Source organism: Ursus americanus, chromosome 13 (genome assembly GCF_024610735.1).
Source record: "Ursus americanus isolate L20-20 chromosome 13, mUrsAme1.1.p, whole genome shotgun sequence".
Classification (NCBI taxonomy): Eukaryota; Metazoa; Chordata; class Mammalia; order Carnivora; family Ursidae; genus Ursus; species Ursus americanus.
This window is the reverse complement of record NC_142139.1, coordinates 20,642,678-20,658,947: the sequence shown is the minus strand read 5'-3', so window position 1 is coordinate 20,658,947 and position 16,270 is coordinate 20,642,678. Positions and strand designations below refer to the sequence as shown.

Sequence of the window (16,270 nt, the reverse complement as noted above, 5' to 3'; positions counted from 1 at the left end):
CACCATTTTGTAAAACTACAAACACACACACACACACACACACACACACATTCTTGTTTAAACCTCCCAGCAACTTTATGAAAAAGGATCTATTACCCCAAGATGAGGAAACTAAGCCACAGAGAAAATAGGTGATTTATCTAAGGTCACAGAGCTAGTGGTAGGCAGAGCTAAAACTGAATCCCAGGCACACAGTGAGATTTAACTACTCTTCTACACTGCCTGTCTACTAACTATAGTGCATGAAAAGTAATAATTAAAAAATGCTACTACGTTGTACCACTTTTCTATTTTTTCCAAATATTTCTAAAATTTTTTGTTGTTCAATTTTTTTTTTAAAGATTTTATTTATTTAGAGACAGCCAGCGAAAGAGGGAACACAAGCAGGGGGGCGGGACAGGAAGAAGCAGGCTCCCAGCGGAGGAGCCTGATGTGGGGCTCGATCCCAGAACGCCGGGATCACGCCCTGAGCCAAAGGCAGACGCTTAACCGCTGTGCCACCCAGGCACCCCTGATTTTTTTTTTTTTTAACTATCTGCCTCTGTCTTTTCAAATTGAATGGTGTAGTTTTGACTTGTGGGCAAAACCTGATTCAGTTTCAGGGTTTATTCTACTTAGAAAAATGGAAAATGGACATGTGCATTTCCATCAGTGAGTACTTTAGTAAAGTACTTATCTATTATTTTGAATGTTTTCATGGAACTACCACTTATATTTTATACTTCTGCTCTTTGATCTGTAACAAAATACAAATTTAACTTAATGTTCCTCTTTGTTTACATAGGTATACAATCTAACCCACCATCCAACTGGGCTGGCACTTTATTGTTTTTATGACTGGACTAGCAAAACCAAATCCTTCATATTGCCTCCCACAACTCTCAGGACCAAGAACAAACATTTACTAGATAAGATACTTGTTAAACAATATAATCTACAGTATTTAGTATTTTTTAATACCACCCAACTCTCTTTTTCCCAATTCCCATGTGTTATTCAATTTTTATTCTTGATAAAAATTTGGTTTTGGCATAATCATGCTAACAAAAAGAACCCACAATGCATATCCAGCTTTGTTTATACTACTTACATCTACCATCATAAATAAATAAACTGGCATTCTGATTACTAGACTCCAATTAATTATCATCAATTAGTTCCCCAAAGCCAAACCTTCTAGGATGGCCTAACACAAATTTAAGTTTCTGAACTTTTAAGAATATTACTTTTATTCATTTAAGAAAGAAGTATACATTAAATGCTTATTACTATATGCCAAGAATTATTTTAGGCCCTGTGTTATAAGATGATCAAGGCTCATTCTTCCTCTCACAGATTTTATATTTTAGTAGAGGAAAACAAATTATTTAAAAAAATGAGCAGGGACACCTGGGCGGCTCAGGTGTCGGTTAAGCGTCTGCCTTTGGCTCAGGTCATGATCTGGGATAGAGCCTTGCATCGGGCTCTCTGCTCAATCTCCCTCTCCCTTCTGCCTGCTACTCTGCCTACTTGTGCTCTCTCTGCAAAATAAATAAATAAAATCTTAAAAAATAATAAAAACAAAAATAAAAAAATAAGCAAAGGATAGATGATGACAACACTAAAATGATAATGTAACAAGAGAGTGTGATAAATACCAGAAGTTCCCTTTGATAGTCTAAAAAAGTCCCACTTAACCAAAGAGGTAACATTTAAGGCAAGACCTACATAACAATAAGATGTGGCCAAGACTTTAAACGGCAAATCTTGTTAAAAATCATATACTTCCTGAAATCTACTCATGGACAATGTTTCAATGAAATTTGTAAATACTATCTAGTTGGTAGGTAAAAGTAAAGCACAGGAACAAATAATTTATGTAAGAGGAAATGCAAGAGAAAATGATCACATAAATCTCTTCTTTATTTGCTAATTCAAAGATGCTCACTGTAACATTTTTAAATTCAGACAATACAGAAGTAGGTATAGTAAAAGAGGGAAGAATAATTTTGTTTCCATTACCTCCAATTCTACTTTTCAGAGATATTTGGTGCTAACAGTTTGGAATCTTTTTTTGTTGACATTATTTACTTACCCATACAAACTTTAAAAAAACTTGCTAGTTACAGTACACGTTTTTGGCAGGATTTAAACAACGTAAAAATATACAGCGTAGGAGCGTCTGGGTGGCTCAGTTGTTGAAACTCTTGTTTTCAGCTCAGGTCCTGATCTTGGGGTCGTCGGACTGAGCCCCACAACTGGCTCCCTGCTCAACAAAGAGTCTGCTTGAGATTCTCTTTCTCTCCCCCCCCCTTGCACTCTCTCTCTCAAATAATCTTTCAAAAAAAAAATATATATATATATATATATATACAGAGTAAAGCTGAGAAGTCTCTCTTCTTTACTTCTGCTAAGTTTCCTCTCCTCCTGAAAGGTAAACACTGTATTTAATGCTGTATACCTGTGACTCTATCTGTTTATACATGCATACATATTTTAGGAGTTTCTGGCGTATCTGTTTTTAAACACTAAAGAGACCAACTTCATTATTTGTCTTTTTCCAATGCTTTCTGCACCCTGCTGATTTATAGGATTGCCTCATTTTTTTCTATTAATGGATGAGTTTAGCCTATTTACATTTACTACTATGGTACCTTTTGGATTTAGTTCTATTACATTTTTGGTTTTGATTTTTCATTTTTAAAAAATTATTCACATTTAATTGTTTTACATTTGAATGAATATAAATTTGAAAGAGATATATTTAAGGTTCAATATGTCATAATGGCTAAGAGAATGCACTCTTCCCTGGGTTGAATCCTCTAACATGTGACTTTGAGCAAGTCACTTATCCTTTCTGTGAGTCATCTGTAAAATGGGGATAGTAACAGTACTTACCCCTTAGGATTGGTATGAGAAGTAAATGAGTTACTACTCATGAAGCACCTAAACAGTACTTTGCAAATTTAAGTGCTATATGTACAACTAATAGCGACAATATTATTGATTATCATTATTGTGGGGTCTCCCAGTCAAATGGGGGGCCACCAAATGTGGGGTGATACAATCAGGTAAAGGCTGGCAGCGCAGGTGGTGAAAGAATTCACCCAAGGCAGAATAATGGAGATGAAAGTTTACTGAATACACCACAAGGAAGTGGCCAGCAGGACAGCAAAGCAAAGACTGTCTGCCACAAGGCTGGTGGGAGGCCACAGTTTGAGGGCAGAATGAGGGAGTACAGGGACCTATGGAATTTTCATTTCTTCGGTAATCTTTGAAAGGTAATCTTAGGTAATCAAGTGTGCGGCCTGTGGGAGAGGAGTGGGCAGAGGGAGAAGTAGAGAGAGACTCTCAAGCAGACTCCCGGCTGAGTGCAGAGCCCCAAGCAGGGCTTGATTTCAGGACCCTGAGGGTCATGACCTGAGTGGAAATCAAGAGTGGGATGCTTAACTGACTGAGCCATCCAGACGCCCCAACTAATTCCTATTTTTTAAATCTAGAAATCTTCGGGGCACCTGGGTGGCTCAGTCAGTTAAATGTCTGCCTTTGGCTCAGGTCATGATCTCTGGATCCTGGGATGGAGCCCCACATGGGGCACCCTGCTCAGCGGGGAGTTTGCTTTTCCCTCTCCCTCTGCCCCTACCCTCTGCTCATGGGTGCTCTCTCTCTCTCCCTAATAAATAAATAATCTTTTTAAAAAATCTAGAAATCTTCTATGAACTTAGATCTAGTTCTAAAACCTATATCCCATTTTTAAAACCCCTTTCAAGCAGCTCTTACAAGCGCTGTTTTGGTGTTTAAATGTCTACAATGAGTTTTCCATATACATCCCATTTATGCTTGTCATAACTTATAAAATATCTTTTTTGTAATGTAACCAATAGTATGTTCAATCCATATATTAACTTAATAACACTGTTATTATTTTTTAGTCTTTCCATCCAGAATTTTATTTCCTCATTAACATTTTATTCTATCCTTTAAGTATTTTTATGAAGCATGTTACATGACTAACAAATTACTTGGTATTTGTGATAACTACTATGAATAGGATTCCTTTTTCTTATACTTTCTCTATAGATGAATATTACTATTTCAAAAGAAAATAGTTTATTCTAGATTTTTTCCTTCAATCCCACAATTTTTGTATTAGAAATGCATTCCAGGAATGAGTGTATCAAATACTTAGGGGAGATTTATTCCTCTGTTGTGGAATATGCATCTCTCCACCATCCCATGCTATCCCCCCCAATTTCTTTCTTACAAGCTAAGCCAATCAGAAACCCAAGATCACAAGTCATAAAGTGAAAAAGTTCCATGCATGTTACCAACTTTCAGACTATACTTCTTAATCTACTATCCTAAGGATTTTTATAAGCCTGCTTTAAAATAGATTTCTGATTATATTTGATTAATATTTTTCTAAGATATCTTAATAATATACCTAGTTTGGAGAGAATAATTATCTGAAAATGAAAAAAAAAACCTAAAGAGAATTTTTAAAAATAATTTGTACTAAATATATCTAATTACAAAATGATACCTTGTAGAATTCTACATGGAAAAATAATAAATGACATAAACATGAAATCTTAGTGTCTGTTGTAACAGGTTTAAAAATAGTATACAAAAGAACAATATTATAAATAGAATAGAGGAGAGATCCTGCAAACTTTTCTATAAAATGTCATATAGTAAATATTATAGGCTTTGCAAGCCAAGAGGTGAAATCAAAGGTATTATGGAGGTATGTAAAATCACAAAAAAAAGAAAACTAATATTCCCATAATTTTTACTGAGTAAATTCAAAATATAATTATAATAATAAGGAATCTTTTGTAATATAGGTTTAGAAATGAGAAGAGTAAATTTTTTTCCTTGGGATTTCGTATAATGGGGGTTCAAAGTTAGTGCCCTTATCACCAAATTAAGTACTAATGTTCATCTGTAAAAACTATTCTTAGTTTGTGGGCCATACAAAAGCAGGCAGGTTGGCACATAGGCCATAGTTCACGGACCCCTGGGCTAGAAAATCAAATAAATCATACATATGGTCAATGTCACATATGCAAAATTACAAATATAAAACACTACATTAAAATTATAAATTATCCAATCCTATAAAATGGTACAAATAAAATGTAAATACTGATTTTAAAAGAATTAAACATGTCACATGGTAGACCTAAAATCAGTATTCTATCTAAAACAAACACTACTGGGGTACCTGGGTGGCTCAGTCATTAAGCACCTGCCTTTGGCTCAGGGTGTGATCCCAGAGTCCTGGGATTGAGCCCCACATCAGGCTTCTCCGCTGGGAGCCTGCTTCTTCCTCTCCCACTCCCCCTGCTTGTGTTCCCTCTCTTGCCGGCTGTCTCTGTTAAATAAATAAAATCTTTAAAAAAAAAAAATAAATAAATAAATAAAACACTAGTTATTTAATTAGCTATGGTTTTTTTTTAATGATTTTTTATTATATTATGTTAGTCACCATACAGTACATCCCCGGTTTCCGATGTAAAGTTCGATGATTCATTAGTTGCGTATAACACCCAGTGCACCATGCAATACGTGCCCTCCCTACTACCCATCACCGGTCTATCCCATTCCCCCACCCCCCTCCCCTCGGAGGCCCTCAGTTTGTTTCTCATAGCCCATAGTCTCTCATGTTTCATTCTCCCTTCTGATAACCCCCCTCTCTTTATCCCTTACTTCTCCTACCGATCATCCTAGTTCTTATGTTCCATAGATGAGAGAAATCATATGATAGTTGTCTTTCTCTGCTTGACTTATTTCACTTAGCATTATCTCCTCCAGTGCCGTCCATGTTGCACCAAATGTTGAGAATTCGTTCTTTCTGATAGCTGAGTAATACTCCATCGTATATATGGACCACAACTTCTTAATCCAGTCATCTGTTGAAGGGCATCTCGGCTCCTTCCACGATTTAGCTATTGTGGACAATGCTGCTATGAACATTGGGGTGCATATGGCCCTTCTCTTCACTACGTCTGTATCTTTGGGGTAAACACCCAGTAGTGCAATGGCTGGGTCATAGGGTAGCTCAATTTTTAACTTTTTAAGGAACCTCCACACTGTTTTCCAGAGTGGCCGTACCAACTTGCATTCCCACAAACAATGTAGGAAGGATCCCCTTTCTCCACATCCTCTCCAACTAATTAGCTATGTTTTGTCTGCCTTCTTAAAATTTATAATTTGGTAGCTAAAAGGTAGAGAAAACCCAGGTGTCTGTCAATGGATGAATGGATAAGCAAAATGTGGTGTATACATACAATGGAATATTATTCAGCCTTAAAAAGGAATGAAATTCTAACATATTCTACAATGTGGAAGAACCTTGAGGACATTATGCTAAGTGAAACAAGCCAGTCACAAAAAGACAAATCCTGTATGATTCTACTTATATGAGGTACCTAGAGCAGCCACATTTATAAACAGAAGCAGAATGGTGGTTACCAGGGGCTGAGGGGACAGGAAAAGGGGGGTGGGTATTGTCTAACGTGCAGAGATTTTTGGTTTTGCAAGATGAAGAGTTCTATAGATGAATGGTGGTAATGTTTGCACAACAGTATCACTGAACTTAATACCACTAAACTGTACACTTAAAAATGGTTAAGATGGTAAATTTTATATGCTGTATATTTTACCACACACACAAAAAAGGAAAAATTTAGAAACTGGAGTTGATAGTCTCTCTACAAAGTTTTTCAGAAGTTGATACTTTCTCTCTTCATAACTTTCTCAGTAAGCATAAGTAGTTCATTATCCTCCTGATCTAAGAACAGAACTCAAAGCATGTATTATCCTCTTCAAAAAAATGCTACAGCATAATTTAAATATTTGAAAACCTTACTAATGCCTTTAAATAGAAGAATTTGAAGAACAGATCTCTTTAAATTGGCTTCCCCCATCTTCTCACTTCGCCTTTCTTGAGGATTAGTTTCCAAGAACCCAGCCTACCTGGGTTTTCTGCTTTAGGGTCTCATCTAGCTTCAATCAAAGTGTCAGCTGGGCTGTGTTCTTATCTGGAAGCTTGACTGGAGAAAAACTTGCTTACAAGCCCACTCAGCTTGTTAGCAGAATTCATTTTTTCACAGCTATAGGGCTGAGAGTTTCAATATTTTGCTATTTGTCAGCCAGAGGCCAACCTCAGCTGTTAGGGGCTATCCATGATTTCCTACTACGTGGCTCTCTTCATAGGAAGTTCATAAAAGGGCAGCTTACCTCTTCAAGGTCAACAGGAGAGTGAGACTGAGTGTGCTAGCAAGGAAGAGTCTAATATAACTTAATGTAACCATGGCAGTGTCATCCCATCAACTTTGCTGTATAACACATCATCATCATCGGCCGTTTATTTTCTCCATAATGGCTGGAAAAGGCCATTGTAACATACAGAGCATCAACAGCAGATTCCATATTAGCATTAAAAAAACCCCAAAATTCCTACACTCGTATTTTACAGTAAGAAGAAAACTGTTCATGAGACATCCCATTTTTCTACCCAAAATTCTTCTAAGATGGTAAACAAAGGCAAATATACAAAAGTAAAAAGTTCAAGAGAAGCAGGAAAGGACCTGAGAACAATGAACTCTTCAAATAGTTTGTAAAGTACTATGTTTATTATATTTCTAAGTTGTTTAGTCATTTCTAATTTTCAACCCTATACCAGAAAAGCTTTCCAAATTACTTTAATTCCATATAATATAGGCCATAACAATCAGCACTCCAAATCTAGAGCCAGCATATTCCTTGCTATATTACCTGCAGTAAACCACTGTCCAATAAGTTATAGAAAGCAAATCAAACACACACATAACCTGCTGTAAGTTTGGCTATGGAGTTTAGGATTACAAAAAACTTCTTAAATCCCACTTCAGTCCCAAGAACAATATTAATATCCAGGTTTTCTGGGACATTCTAAACACATAAGTCTAGGTGGGGCTAACTGCTACCCAGTGCCACCATGAACAGATAATCCAAACCCAGGGTAAAGATAACGCCAGTTCGACAAAAAGAGGCACCATCTAGAGCCACATCAGATACTTATAGGCCCTACATCAGGCTGGATTGACACCAGTGAGCTTCTGCAGAGACAGGACGCATTTTTGAAGTATGTATCAAGCCAAACTAATACAACTGTCATCTACATTTTTAGATAGCCAATGCCAAAGGAAAAACCAAAGTACTTCTACAAAAACAAACTTCTACAAAAGTAGAAGTGCCAAGGAATGAAAAGTCTTTCCTAGAAATGAGCTCTATTGCTGAAGTGGCACTCAGTGTCTGTATGCCATATAGTACTTTTATCTCCTATCACTCTAATACTTAAGCATTTAAACAATGCAATCCTAATTTTTTCTGGATTTTTATCCTTACAAAGTTGATACATAAATAGGAAGTTTATTTGTTCATTTGTTTTGAGGGGTGGATGGCTATTCTAAGCAGTCATCTAAGGAAATTCAACAGGTGGGTTGTCTCATATCCTTATGTGAAACATTCAGCAAATCTAATCTCTTTTCAAACTTAGCTCTTCTTTTCCATGGGCTTTAAAGAAAGTAATTAAGATTTTTAAAAGATTTCTTAAATGTTTACTTTGGGTGCACTGCTCCTAAGAAATTATTTTTCTTTGCTTTTTTTTTTTTTTTTTCTATGGTACAATACATAGAGCTTATTTAGATTTCACCAGTTTTACACACACTCATTCCATGTACTTTTGTGGTCTAAAGTCATCACTTGGAGGTAGCAATGGAAAATAGCAGTGTCAGAAGACCTGGGTTCCTTCACTAGCTATGTGACCTTGAGTGCCACCTTAATCTATAAAAGGGGAATAATATCTGGCCTACTATATACACAGTAGCAAATTATTCAATTTATATAAAAATTAATCACCTGTTTTGATATATTTTAAGAGATACAGGAAAAGGTTCTTAAAATTCTTTTCATAGGAAGCCTGCTGGTAAAAAAGCACAGGCTTTACAGTCAGGAGTCCTGTGTTTCCTGGATTCTTTTTTTTTTTTGTTTTTAATTTTATTTTTTTATTTGAGAGAGAGAGAGAACATGAGAAGGGGGAGGTCAGAGGGAGAAGCAGACTCCCCACTGAGCTGGGAGGCAGATGTGGGACTTGATCCTGAGACTCCAGGATCATGACCTGAGCCAAAGGCAGTCGCTTAACCAACTGAGCCACCCAGGCGCCCCTGTTTCTTGGATTCTTGCTCTGTTACTTATTTGCCGTGTGACCCTAGTAAAAATAACTATTTTCTATGCTTTCACTTTCCTTGTATGCTTGAGACAATCCCAACTCAGAAGATTGTTGTAGGGGTTAAATGAGGCAAGTCAATAAGCACTCACTCAACATATATTCATCTAGCAATCATTCTGCTTGGTGCAATACTGGTTAAAAGTCTTTTTGTGAAATACACACACACACACACACACACACACACACACTGTGCTAGACTTCAGGAATTAAAAAAGAAGTCAATGATACATTAAAACAATGTTATGGCAAAAAAATTTAATTTTTTTTAACCTATATACCTTCTTGGAACCAGTCATAGGAATCTGATAAGTTTTTTGAGCTGTTAAAAGCGAATTTGCAAGACTGAATCCAAGCACAAAATATCAGGTCTGGATTCAGAAAATAGTTCTGAACTAATAGAAAACACATTTCAAATTTAGCTGCTCACGAGTAGAATATGCCTGATAGGATAAACACAAGAAGGTCACAAACAAGACAAAGGTTAGAAGTGATGGCATATACTACACACACGATAACTAATATAGGGCCTGGCACAGATAACTACTTAAAAATATTGGTTGAAAGAATTGAATTGGGCCCCAACTTTGCCACTTTCATTCCAAGTGTCTCTGGGTAAGTTGGCAACTTCTCTGAATCTTAGTTCTCTATAAAATAAAAATGTATCTGCTTTACCTATATCATAGGACAGTTGTAATCAAATGAAATCACATGAGAATGTACTAGCACTAATAAAACAGGACATACATAATGACTACTGCTACCGATTACCTTACAAGCCTACTTGTAGAAGTAAAATGTTAATATGTAAGCACCAAGAAAGAGGCAGCATCAAGATCTACTGAAACAAAACAAAACATCCGTGTTTTCTAAAAATGTCATCTTCTTTATGATGAAAGGAGCTGGTCACTGCTAAACTGGTGCTGGGCCTTTTCTAGCCCCTAGGTTACAGCAGCAGGATATGCTAGTAGTATCTTGCAAGACTGAATCCCCCAGTCCGCGGAGGAGGCAATGAGATACCGATCTGAGGATCAGCAGATTAGAAAGAGCTGCACCCCACCTTCAGAACCCCCGTCCAGGTCCTAACAAGGCACTATAAGGAAGGTACTTAGTCTTTATAGTTAGCCGAGCGAGAACACAAAAGCGCCAAGATAATTCAACCTTCCACAGGAATAAAAGACCGCCCGCCAGCCTAACTCACCCGGTTCGGCCAAAGCGCGCCCTAAAGCCCCGCCTCGTTCAGCGCCCGGGACCCCTGCGTCTCCTGCCAAGCCCTGCGCCCCCAGTCCCTGCTTCTTGGCACGTACGCAATGTGTCGAGAGGCTCGGGGAGCGCGGCCTGGACCGGCTACTTACTGGCCGTTCTTAGGGTGCCTGTTGTCCAGCCGGCCGAGCCTCCTGGCACTGTCCTTCCCCTGGCTCCCAGGACTTGCCTTCCGTCGGAGCCACAAACGCAGCAACAGCAACCTCTCCAAGACAGCAACAGCAAGAGAGCCAGGCAGCCAAGCCTAGGGAGAGGGACGAGCCCGGGGCGGAGTAGCCGTTTAGACACGCCCTGAACCCTCCCTCCCAAGCAGTCCTGGGTGGCAGAGAAACGCGGACCTGAGAAGGAGAGCTAGGACACAGGGCCCAGCCCCTGACCTCTTCCCGCCCGGCGCGGACGGACTCCCCCGTGACTCCCAGTCTGACCTCCGGACGCTCCGCCCACTTGTAGTTGCCGGGCACGCACGCGCACTTGCTGGCTTGTTTTGACAGCTTTGGCCGAGTGGGATGGGAGGGAGCAGGAGGTGTCGCGAGAGTTGGCCTCACACTGCCTTGTGGGCGGTGTAATTATGGCGAGCCTGGGGGTCGATGCTGAGCAGGAGCCGCTCTTAGGCGACCTCACACCCGGAAGCAGGTGAGCGGATGTTGGGGGAAGGCCCCCTCACCTTCCTGCGCTATTGGGACTGACACCTTTCCCGGCGTCAGCTTCATGGGGCCGAACGTGGGTTTCAGGGCGGCGGGAGGCTGTGGCCGGTCGCGCGAGACCGGGTGATGTGCTCCTGCTGCCGAGGGAAGAAATTTGGCCGCGCGACGCGATGAGCCAGCGAGTTCTGGTGAAGGTGTTAGAGAAATTCACACTGCCTCTTGGACCTTCGCTCCAACAGTGTTGCAGTCATTAAGCCACAGCATTCTGCATTCCTCTGCGGAGCTCATCACTTTACACGTTTCGCAAAAGTTCCGAAATGATGGTTTTAATCGATACTTGAAGATACCTCTCTTAGTATTGGCTTAATTGCGTGATAACTTTTTGATACTTCGTTAGCAAGTAAACCTGTACAAAATGGGCACACCTTTTTTCTATGCCAAATACATAAAGACTAATTTCTTAACGTTTAATGATGAACTGTAGTTCGACCCTTATACTTCTGGTTATTTTTATCCTACTTTATGGACAGTAATTCAGAATTGTTCAGTTTGTCTCTTACTACGCAACTAAGTATCTATTTTTGTCTTTAGGAAAACAGAATTATCTTGTTTGAAACATAATTTATCAAGTGAATTAATAAATACGAAATTAAGCTGTCATCGACCATGTTAATTTTTGCACATTTGTCTTTCTTAAGCACCAAACTTTTATTTTAATAAATTAATGTTTGAAACTCTTTGGGCAGTGTATTTCTCTGGTCCCCGATTTACTAAACGGAATATATGTATTGCAACTTTACATTTTACCTTAATGATCAATACAATTATTATCAATGCCAAAATATGTCATAATAGAGGGATGCACTCAGGGCCTATTGAGACATTTGAACTATTTGCTTCTATTTTACACTAGTTTTTAAAAAAAGATTTTATTTATTTATTTATTTATTTATTTATTAGAGAGAGAGAGAGAGAGAGAGAGCTAGAGAGAGCACAGGCAGAGTGAGGGGCAGAGGTAGAAGCACACTCCCCACTGAGCAGGGAGCCTGACTTGGGGCTGGATCCCAGGAGCCCAGAGATCATGACCTGAGCCCAAACCAGCCGCTTAACCGACTGAGCCACCCAGGCACCCTTTACATTACTTTCTTTCACTTTCTTACTAATTTATTCTACACTTGCTACACGTTTAAAGTTTTGTGTCTGCTTTTTAGTTTTCCTACCTATTCTGTTGCTGGCAGATTATTCCTCATCATGTTTTTGTTACGTATTGACAACCCCTGTTTTTGTTGCTGCCAGCAACCTCTTTTCCCAACCTTATTTTGAGATTTCTAGCATGCTGCTGCTTTGAAAACCATTTCTAAGCTTAATAGAATTATGTGCAGTTAGTACAGGGAAGCTATGACTAAGGACTAACCATCTAGTGCATGTGCTTCAGTGCATAGACTTTGTGACATTTGGATTTCTCAAAGTTCTTTTTGCTTCTACCTCGTTCTTGGCTATTTTTCAGATAGATTCAGGATCCTTGAGTTAATATTTAGATGTGGTCTTATATATTCTGTCACCATGTCCAAATAAATCTACTTTAAAAAAGGAATTCTTATTCTTACTCTTATGTACTCTTGTGCTTCAGTTATGTCTGAGCAATTGAGCCTCATTAGGGTGCATGTAAATTCAGATGTTCTGTCCATAAACAATACTTGATTGAGGTTCTAGATTTAGCACTTTAAAAATAAGGGTGTATTTTAAGAATAATTCAATAAGTATACTGTCTTTTAAAACATAGATTCCCTAGTAAAGTGAACAGATATATAACTAATTGGCAAGCCCTGTTCGCTTTGAGTAAATTGTAGCAACTTCAGCCTAGTTCACCACCAACTTTTCCTCACTAAGAAGATTAGTTTTAATTTACTGGTCTGGTGAGTCCTCAGTAGTCTCCACTGACCCCATCTATAGTGTTTAAGAGAGCAAGATATTGAAGATATTGGCAAACTTTTTCTGTAAAGGCCAGATGGTAAATTTTTTAGGCTTTGTAAGACAAGAGGCAAAATCAAAGATATTATATACTTAGATAACAAGAAAGAAATTGTCACAAAAAATTTTAATAATGAAATATAAAATATAATAAATGAGTAAAATTTTTTGCAATACAAATCCATGAGAGGAATTAAATTTTTTAGGAGTGGCATTCTTAACTAGAGTTAAAAGTTGATGTTTTCTAACAGTTTGCTCGCAAATAATCATCTGTAAAAACTATTCTCCAGTAGAAACTGGTGATCTAGAAACAAGTGTTAGGTTGGATTTGAAGTAAAGACTATAGTTTGCTGATCCCTCTTTTAGAATATCCTAAAATGTTAACAGGTGCTTAAAATTTTTCTTTGCAACTCTGGCCTGATTTCTGTAATACCGATATTACTAGGACTTCTGGTCTTATAGAGCATATCCTTACAGAACATACTCAATTTATTTTTGTCTTCTAAATTTTATACTATAACACCATCACACTATTCTGTCAATGAGCATACACTTTTTTCTCTTATCTTCTTTGGATGTGGGTTCGTTTTTGCTCTTCAGTAGTTCACAAATGCTCTCTCTGGTAAATATGTAATTTTATTTTTCCCTCAGTAAATCAGAGTCATTTTTTGAAAATAAAGTACTGCTGTTTACGGAAGGCTCCTTGTATTAAGTAATGATCTATTGAACCTAAATTTGGCACTTTTTACTTATTCCTGTTAAATTTTATTTAACTTATTTTGATGATCAATTCACTCCAGTATTTCATGTATTCTTCCCAGTTTTTAAGTTACAAGTTTGACAAATTGTCTTGGAAGTGCAGCATTCCTTCTTGTGCCTTTGTGATACAAGAAAGAAACCTTCAGAGTACTCAATCTTAACCATGTGACATGGTTGGTTGAATCTTCACAATTAACAAAATATAATAAGGGGTGCCTGGGTGGCTCAGTTGTTTTGGCTAAGGTCATGATCTCGGGGTAATCAGCTCAGGTCATGATCTTGGGTGGTGGAATCCAGCCACATGTCGGGCTCCATGCTCAGTGGGGAGTCTGCTTGAGATGCTCTCCTTTTCTCTCTGTCCCTCCCCCCACTCATGTGCTCTCAGTCTCTTTCCCTCTCAAATAAATAAATCTTTAAAAAAAAAAAAAACAGGATCCAGTTAATAGTCATGCATTGATTGTTGTATTTTTTTTTTTACACTCTCTCAACCTATAACAGTCCCCTGATCTTGTCTCTCTGTTCTTCCCAACGTTGAATCCTTTGACACTTTTAGGTCGTTCTCTGTAGAACATCTCACATTAGGGATTTTTGGTCTGTTTCTTTTTTAATAGATCCTGGTCAGTCATTTCTGGCAAGAACATTCCATGGGTTATGTTGAGAATGTCCTAATATATTAACTTTAGGAGGCATCAGATGCCCAGCCATCCCACTATTGGAGATGCGAGCTTGACGACTTGGTTAAGAGGGTGACTGCTGTGTTCCTAAATTATAAAGCCTCATTTTGCATTTTGTGATTAGTAAGTAGACAGTGGGCTGATACTTTGAGACCCTGTGACTATCCTGTCCTCAACAACTTTTCAACTAGTTGTTTTAGGATCCATCAATTATCCTTTCTTTCATCTGCTATTACATGGAGAGTAGTTATTAAGTAGCAATTTTCTAAATCTGTCATCCCTTCAATATTTAATAGCTGTCATTAAAAGAAGAAAGATTTTTGACTGAACTCCAAATCAAGTTGAAGTCAAACAATTTTATTATATTTTTTTCAGAATCAAATTATTTATTTCTCTTGGTTCCCTAACTTAGATAAGTTCTGAGCAAAATAGTTATTTGAAATTTTCAGGCATATTTTAATGATAGTTCTTATTAGTGATGGTCATTTTAATTTCTGATGTCCAGGAAATAATAATGGGTTCATTAAAAATATAGTATCCAATGCTGGAAAGTGATACCAGAATCCAGTGCTTTGGGATCGAATAGTGGATACCTTTTGCTGATATGTAATTATCTGCATTATGTATTCCAGATTCCAGTATATTGATTTCCAAATAGCTGGTTCCCGACTTATAATGGCTTAGCTTACGATTTTACAACTATACAATGGTACAGAAGCGATGTGCTTTCAGTAGAAACCATACTCCAAATTTTGAATTTTGATCTTTTCCTGGCCTAGTGGTATGCGATAGGGTAGCTACTCTCTTGCAATGTTAGACAGCATCAGCAAGCCGCTGTTCCCAGTCAGCCACTTGACCGACAGCATAACCCACCTATACACTTACAACCATTCTGTACCCATACAACCATTGTGTTTCTCACTTTTAGTCACATATTTTATAAATTACATGAGATATTCAACACTTTGTTATAAAATAGGCTTTGTGTTAGATGATTTTTTCCTAACTGTAGGCTAATGTCAGTGTTCTGAGCATGTTTAAGGTAGGCTGGATTAAGCTATGATATTTGGTAAGTTAGGTATATTAAATGCATTTCTGACTTAATGTATTTCCAATTACAATGAGTTTATTGGGAGGTAACCTCATTGTAAGTCAAGAAAGATCAGTATGGGCATCTGGGGTTCTGGTTTTTAGAGTGGGGAAAGGGCAAGAGGGGCAGAGGGAAAGGGAGAGAGAGAATCTTAAGCAGGCTCCACGCCCACTGCAGAGCCCAGTGAGGAGTCCCATATGGGGCTCAAGCTCACAACCCTGACATCATGACCTGAGGTAAAATCAAGAGTTAGTCGCTTAACCAACTGAGCCACCCAGGCGCCCCTGGAGTTCTGCTATTTTTCAAGTATGCTACATTATGGTGAAAGTCTATTTTTATGGAATGGCCTATATAGTATTAAGAACTTCATATGTAGGGGTGCCTGGGTGGCTCAGTCGTTAAGTGTCTGCCTTCGGCTCAGGGCGTGATCCCAGAGTCCTGGGATCAAGTCCCACATCGGGCTCTCTGCTCCGCTGGGAGCCTGCTTCTTCCTCTCCCACTCCCCCTGCTTGTGTTCCCTCTCTCGCTGGCTATCTCTCTCTCTCTGTCAAATAAATAAATAAAATCTTAAAAAAAAAAAAGAACTTCATATGTATTATATCAGCAAAAAATATTC

General features: G+C 38.3%; 2 protein-coding genes across 4 annotated transcripts in view; one reads left to right on the top strand and one right to left on the bottom strand.

Annotated features, from left to right (window-relative positions):
- ABHD18 (abhydrolase domain containing 18) overlaps positions 1–10,848 on the bottom strand; it is a 49,555-nt gene extending 38,707 nt beyond the window's left edge. The window contains exon 1 of the mRNA XM_045799007.2: positions 10,609–10,848. The gene's annotated coding sequence lies outside the window, so the exon portion shown is untranslated. The remainder of the gene's footprint in view (positions 1–10,608) is intronic.
- A 110-nt stretch (positions 10,849–10,958) lies between these two features.
- MFSD8 (major facilitator superfamily domain containing 8) overlaps positions 10,959–16,270 on the top strand; it is a 35,566-nt gene continuing 30,254 nt past the window's right edge. For 2 of the 3 annotated variants that reach the window (XM_087866435.1, XM_045799004.2), the window contains exon 1: positions 10,959–11,149. In XM_087866435.1, coding sequence (XP_087722561.1) covers positions 11,085–11,149 — 65 coding nt within the window. In that variant the 5' untranslated portion in view covers positions 10,959–11,084. The remainder of the gene's footprint in view (positions 11,150–16,270) is intronic. The other variant, XM_045799005.2, reaches the window with a different exon arrangement.